Here is a 6,340-nt window from a genome sequence, read left to right as displayed (position 1 = left end):
CGCGGCGGTTTCCACGCCCACTACAGCATCGTGCGTTCTTATTGGTCAAATCTCATGCCTTAACGACCACTGCAAAGTGCAAGCAAAACACTTTAGTAACATGTATTTAATTATTAAATTTACCTTTCCATTTTAAACTTAGATTTGTAACAACTAGTTACACTGTAATAACTTAAGCTATTCTTATAGGAAGATCTTTATTTGTTCATGCAGACCTCTCTTATTATTGAATTGTATAATTTCATACTTTCATTATTTCCATATAGTTTCATATTGCATGAATACAAATGTGTCAAAATTGGTTAAAAATCGGTTCAAAATGTCAAAATAATACATTTATTAGATAGCTCAAAATAAATAGCATTTGTTTTGGGGGGAAATATGCAGAACATCAGCTAAACTGTTAGAAAATTGCGATCATAAGTTAACTTATTTATTTGTTAAAATATTTTTCAAATAAAATAGACATTTCGATATACTGTAAATAAAAATATTGCATCTGTGAAATTTCAATCAGGCTTTGACTAGTCTACTAAAACGCATGACGTAACTCAGCAGCGAAAGACCCCAGTTAACAGTGATGTTATGTGACTCGATTGGTGATGTAGGGATCGAGGTGCATGTGTGTTGTTAATAGCTTTACAGCAAGATAATATTCAATAGTTTTTTTTTTTTTCATTTTAAAAATGGCCGAAGTTAAAGTAAAACAAGAATCTACAGATCCTGTGGACATCGAAAACAGGTAACTTTGTCCCATTGTAATTGCCAGCCTCTCTCCCCGTCAAACTGGGGTGTAACTTGTCGGAACCACGCTGTCCTCTCATGTCTTAATATGAATCTTAATAATGATGGCTATGTAACGTTTGCAGCTGAATGCAGGTGGTTTAACTTATGTTCTGGTTCCTTTATAAAGCTATATCCACGGCTTTAAATTATAGCTACATAGTTGTAAGAACAATTCAATTGACCGATAACATCAAATTCTACAGTACTGTCACACCATGAGCGATGCTAGACCCAGCGTCTAGTAAAGTTTGTGACGTGCCTGTTTTATGTCCACGTTTCAAAGGATAAAGGAGCTTTGCAGCCAGTTTCCTCATGGAATAACCGACCAGGTCATACAGAATGACATGCCTCACGTAGAGGCTCAGCAGAGGGCCATGGCCATCAACAGACTGCTCTCTGTGGTAAGGCGCAGTCATTCTGCATAGCCCCTTACGGCTGTTGAGTGAAAGAGAAGTTAACGCTGATGCAATCGGTGTTCAACATGCCCTGTTCAGTGTTTCTATTGAAATGATTATTTCCTGGTGTCTGCATCTCTTTTTTTACCGCAAGCACTATTTAATTTTTCAAAACAGGGTCAGCTGGACCTGCTTAGGAACAGCAATGGACTTCTGTATAGGTTAAAAGATGCTCAGACAGCAAGGTACAGTCTCAGCTATGATGTTATGCTTGCTGCAATTGGATATGAATGTTTTAAATACGTGAGCCATTTAAAAAAAAAATCCAAAACAGTGTTTGCATCACCATTGTTGATTTTGATTAAATTTGGCAGGTTGATTAAACATACCTTCCAGGGCTCAGAAATTATTTCTGTTTTTTTATTGAATTCCCTGTGAGATATGACACCTTTACTATACCCCAGGTAGCAAGAATAATTATTCAGAGTGTTATGGGTTGTAACTTTTTATCTTATTTTTTAAAATAAATAAAAGTAGGGGCTAGGAGTAACAAGTCAGTATGTGTACTACTTTTATATAAAACATTGATCTCCTGCTTGGTCCCCTAATTGACATAAGCACCCCAAAACATGTCATCTTAATGTTGATACAAATGCCATTTGTTGTGTGAATTAGAATGGAGTTATCTTAAAATTGATATATTTTTATAGATAATGGGGGAGGGCTGTATTGTCTTTTTAGTCTTTTACACAGAGGTGGATAGTTCAGGTCCAGAAAGTAAAAATCCAGACAAAGATTTAATTTGAACCAGCTAGTTGAGCATAAAGATTCACAGTCACAGAGTACTGAACTGGTTTATTGTGACAAAACCTTGGTGTATTTTTTGCTTTATGGATGTAAACTATCCACTTGCTTTTACGCATGTTGTACAAACCCTTACTTGCATATAAATAATGGCTACTTGATGTTTTCTTTCAAGTAAAATGAAGGGATCTGACAACCAAGAGAAGTTAGTTTATCAAATCATAGAGGATGCAGGAAACAAAGGTAAGGCATCAACGATTAGTATAAGCTAATGCTTATATTATAATTGAAACTTTTTCCTTGGATGCCTATACTATGTTTAAAATGATCACATTTTGGGTTTTTTTCTCTTGCCTTCTCTACAGGAATCTGGAGCAGAGATATCCGCTATAAAAGTAACCTCCCTCTGACAGAGATTAACAAAATCCTGAAGAACCTGGAGAGTAAGAAGCTTATCAAAGCTGTGAAATCTGTGGCTGTAAGATATGACGTTTTTTGTATGCATGAAGTTGCATTATTTGGCCATTAGGTGGCAGTCGAGGCTATTTTTTACTTTGGCACGCACTGCGTCAGCTTTATACGCATATACTCAGCTAATTTTGAAATTAAATTTAAATCTCCAAATACTTCTGCATATTTGTGATGATCAGAGTTATGGAATCTCTTTTTCCAGGCTTCTAAGAAAAAGGTGTACATGCTGTATAACCTTCAGCCGGACCGCTCAGTTACTGGCGGAGCCTGGTACAGTGACCAGGATTTTGAATCTGAGTTTGTGGAGGTCTTGAACCAGCAGTGCTTCAAATTTTTGCAGAGCAAGGTAGTTATTGTAGTGAGTTCCTGTCTGTAATGTGTGTGTGTGTGTGTGTGTGTGTGTGTGTGTGTGTGTGTGTGTGTGTGTGTGTGTGTGTGTGGTACAAAATATTGTGCATATACATTAGCAACAATGTCTGTGTATGCATATATTTTTTTTTACAATTTTTTTCTCTAATAAAACATTATCCAATGGTAATAATTATCATACATGAGGTTGCCATATTCAACTCAGTAATGACAGGACGTTCAAAAATAATTTACATTTCAACCACAGTATCATTTGTTTATAAATACCGAGTTCAGCCAAAGTACTTGGATATTAGTTGTCATTATATTCATTCACTTACACAGTGTGCCTATATTTGAGTAATAGACCAGCGATACGATATTTTTAATTAGAACAGTTTCTTAATCATGTTTATTGATGTAGTTGCCCCATGCGAGTTAAGACAACAGCATGCATGAATAAGGAGGCTGCACCAAGAGCTTCTCCTGATCTGGACTGGACACTCATAACTGTAAATCCCCCCAATTGCCAGGCGGAGGCAGCGCGGGACAGCAAGCAGAGCCCTGTGGTGCAGAGGAACAGCTCCTTTGCCACATCCCACGAGGTGTGGAAGTACATCTGCGAGCTGGGCATCAGTAAGGTATGGTCCGCTCCACCCTGTACATCCCATAGCCCCTCTCTCCATGAAAACCTTATTTGTTGAAAGCAATGTTTCCCAACCCGGTTCTCAGGGATCCACGCACAGTCCACGTCTGTGCCCCCTCCCAGCTCCCTGCCAGACAGTCTACGTCTGTGCCCCCTCCCAGCTCCCTGCCAGACGGTCTACGTCTGTGCCCCCTCCCAGCTCCCTGCCAGACAGTCCACGTCTGTGCCCCCTCCCAGCTCCCTACCAGACAGTCCACGTCTGTGCCCCCTCCCAGCTCCCTGCCAGACAGTCCACGTCTGTGCCCCCTCCCAGCTCCCTGCCAGACAGTCCACGTCTGTGCCCCCTCCCAGCTCCCTGCCAGACAGTCCACGTCTGTGCCCCCTCCCAGCTCCCTGCCAGACAGTCCACGTCTGTGCCCCCTCCCAGCTCCCTGCCAGACAGTCCACGTCTGTGCTCCCTCCCAGCTCCCTGCCAGACAGTCCACGTCTGTGCTCCCTCCCAGCTCCCTGTCAGACAGTCCACATTTTTGCTCCAAGCCTGGAGGAAAGAAAAAATGTAGACTGTCAGCGGGTCTTCGAGGACCAGATTGGGAAACGACGGAAACACCTTGTTACGGCCTGTAAGAAAACAGCGAGGTTTAAAGTTGTCCTGTTATCTGTGAAATGCAGCCTTTCCTGCATGTTTTTCAGGAATTTTCCAGTTAGTGATTGTTATGTAGGGCAGAATATTTTATCCAGGTACGAACTTAAATTGTGATATTTGGCAGTGTGGTTGAACTGTCACTAGCATGCTCTATAACTAAGGTCACCTGCTCCCCCACATAAGCAATTTTTGAATGAATTTATTTTAGTAAGTATCAACATGTTTGCAGCAGTAGTGTCATAGTGTAATATTTCTAGGTTAATGTGATTAGTGCATGTATGCATTCATTTGGTGTGGCTTGGTTGTCACAGGTGGAGCTGTCCATGGAGGACATAGAGACCATCCTGAACACACTGATCTATGACGGGAAGGTGGAAATGACCATCATTGTGGCCAAGGAAGGGACAGTGGGCAGCGTGGATGGCCAGATTAAGCTCTACAGAGGAGTCAACTGCATCATTCAGGCAACAGGCCTGGTGAAAACACCCTGTGGCCTTTGTCCCGTAAGCTGTCATTCCCGTGTTCCCTCCCTGACAATAATGCACTTCACTAGGGCCGCAAAAAAAAAATCTTTTGTCGACTAATTAAGTTGATCAGGCGTTCAACTAATCAATTAGCTGGGCCAAAATACAGGGTTTAAACAAATATGTTTTATTTTACAAAACATCAAGAAGTGTATTTTAAGTCAGTGTTGTAGCAAAAATGATAGTACTTTCAAAAACACTGTTCTGGCATAATGAAATCTTTGCGATAAAGTTTGCTGAGCAGGTGGGGATCCTACTCTATAACACTGTATTACCATGATACCCCCAAGCCTAGTAGCAATTTTAAAAACTGTTCATGAAAAGTTTACCCATTTCACTATACTGCTTGTGTTTGCTGCAACGAATGTCCTCTGCTGGTCTGGTGGAGCATTATTGCTGTAGGCATGTGCCAACCGCGACCGTCTGTATCCACGGGCAAATGTAATATGGACACATATGCACCTCTATGTCCGGCATGTAACAGCATGCGGGAAAGTGAAGTATGACCGAGTTAACATTGCTAGGTAGTGATGTCATTATCATTATACAGTTTACATAGCTGTAATACAACTAATTGATGACAGTTGAAGTTTGTTGTGAAATATTTTTATTGGCAATTATTGTCCATGTTAATGATGAGTTGCTGTAGCCCTGCACTTCATACATGCTGCTTCTGCTGGTTAAATTGATACACAGGAAGACCATTCTGCTTGGCATTCAAATGTTGGGGCACCACTTCAGGAACGGAATGAGAGCAGTGCTGGGTATAGATGTCTTACAAATGGTTGGCTATTGAATCCCAGCTGCCACTTAAAAGTGGTTTATATGTGGTCAGCTGAGTTAGGGAGGGATTAGTTTGCATGCTTCTGGAGAAATGCACATTTGATTTTTTTTTTTTTTAAAACTTTATTTCAAGTAGTCATTGTATGTTCAGTGTTGTACTGAAATCAGTTGTCATGAACCTCTGTTGTTGTCAAATGTCCCCTATAATTTAACAGGTAAATGCTTCTTTGTGTTTTTTCATAATCAGTAAGAATCCTGAAAACAAAGCATTGATTGGCTAACGTTGCGGTGTCTGCGTGTCCCAGGTGTTTGCTGACTGCCACGAGGGAGGTGAAATCTCACCGTCTAATTGCATCTACATGACCGAGTGGCTGGACTTCTAGCTAAGATCTGCTGCACTTCAGGGATGGATCCGCTCTGGGATGGAAAGCTTGACGTGTTTTCGTAATGGAGCCAGTGACTTTGGAGATTTTTTTTTTCTTTTCTTTTTCTTTTTTTAATTATTTATAGTCTTTCTTATGGAAAGCTTTAAAACTATGGAAGATGGTGGGAGGAAAAATCACTTTCTCCATATCATCCTTTGTTATTATTTTTACATGACGGTGATCAGTTTCAGTTTCAGATTGAACTGGTGTCAGTAAAACATCAAGAGTATTTGTTCAATATTGTAAATATTACACCAAACACTGTGTACAAAGCAGCCAAATAAAGTTTTTGGTTTTCTGTTGTAAAATATTAAAAATGGATGGTATTCATTCCAAGAGGGTTGCAGAGGTTGGGAGCCTATTTCGGGAAACTGGGGGGTTAGCGGGGGTGAAAATCCATGCTGAAATGCAAACCCTACGTACTCCCATGATTCTCTGAGACAGAAGGGCTACCCTGTCTACTTTTTTTCCTGGATCATATGAAAGGGGGCTGAAAGCCGGCTGGGGTACCATCT

The 6,340-nt window shown here is 40.6% G+C and overlaps 1 protein-coding gene across 1 annotated transcript; it reads left to right on the top strand.

Moving 5' to 3' along the window:
* The first annotated feature begins 571 nt into the window (after positions 1 to 571).
* Positions 572 to 6,146, top strand: polr3f (polymerase (RNA) III (DNA directed) polypeptide F). The gene is made up of 9 exons (XM_023831087.2): positions 572 to 742; positions 1,070 to 1,187; positions 1,359 to 1,426; positions 2,161 to 2,228; positions 2,351 to 2,463; positions 2,659 to 2,802; positions 3,338 to 3,445; positions 4,405 to 4,596; positions 5,706 to 6,146. Exons 1-9 carry the CDS (start codon positions 687 to 689, stop codon positions 5,781 to 5,783), a joined length of 945 nt encoding a protein of 314 aa, XP_023686855.1. The 5' UTR covers positions 572 to 686; the 3' UTR covers positions 5,784 to 6,146.
* The last annotated feature ends 194 nt before the right edge of the window (positions 6,147 to 6,340 follow it).

The sequence above is a fragment of the Paramormyrops kingsleyae genome, chromosome 20 (assembly GCF_048594095.1).
Source record: "Paramormyrops kingsleyae isolate MSU_618 chromosome 20, PKINGS_0.4, whole genome shotgun sequence".
Classification (NCBI taxonomy): Eukaryota; Metazoa; Chordata; class Actinopteri; order Osteoglossiformes; family Mormyridae; genus Paramormyrops; species Paramormyrops kingsleyae.
Note: the sequence above shows the minus strand (reverse complement) of the source record. Positions and strands in the feature narration are given on the sequence as shown.

Excerpts from the sequence above, each read along its gene's own strand:
- polr3f (XM_023831087.2), top strand. The coding sequence starts at position 687 with ATGGCCGAAGTTAAAGTAAAACAAGAATCTACAGATCCTGTGGACATC. Across the intron at positions 743-1,069 it reads CCTGTGGACATCGAAAACAG|GATAAAGGAGCTTTGCAGCC; the intron begins GTAACTTTGTCC and ends CACGTTTCAAAG. Across the intron at positions 3,446-4,404 it reads GCGAGCTGGGCATCAGTAAG|GTGGAGCTGTCCATGGAGGA; the intron begins GTATGGTCCGCT and ends TGGTTGTCACAG.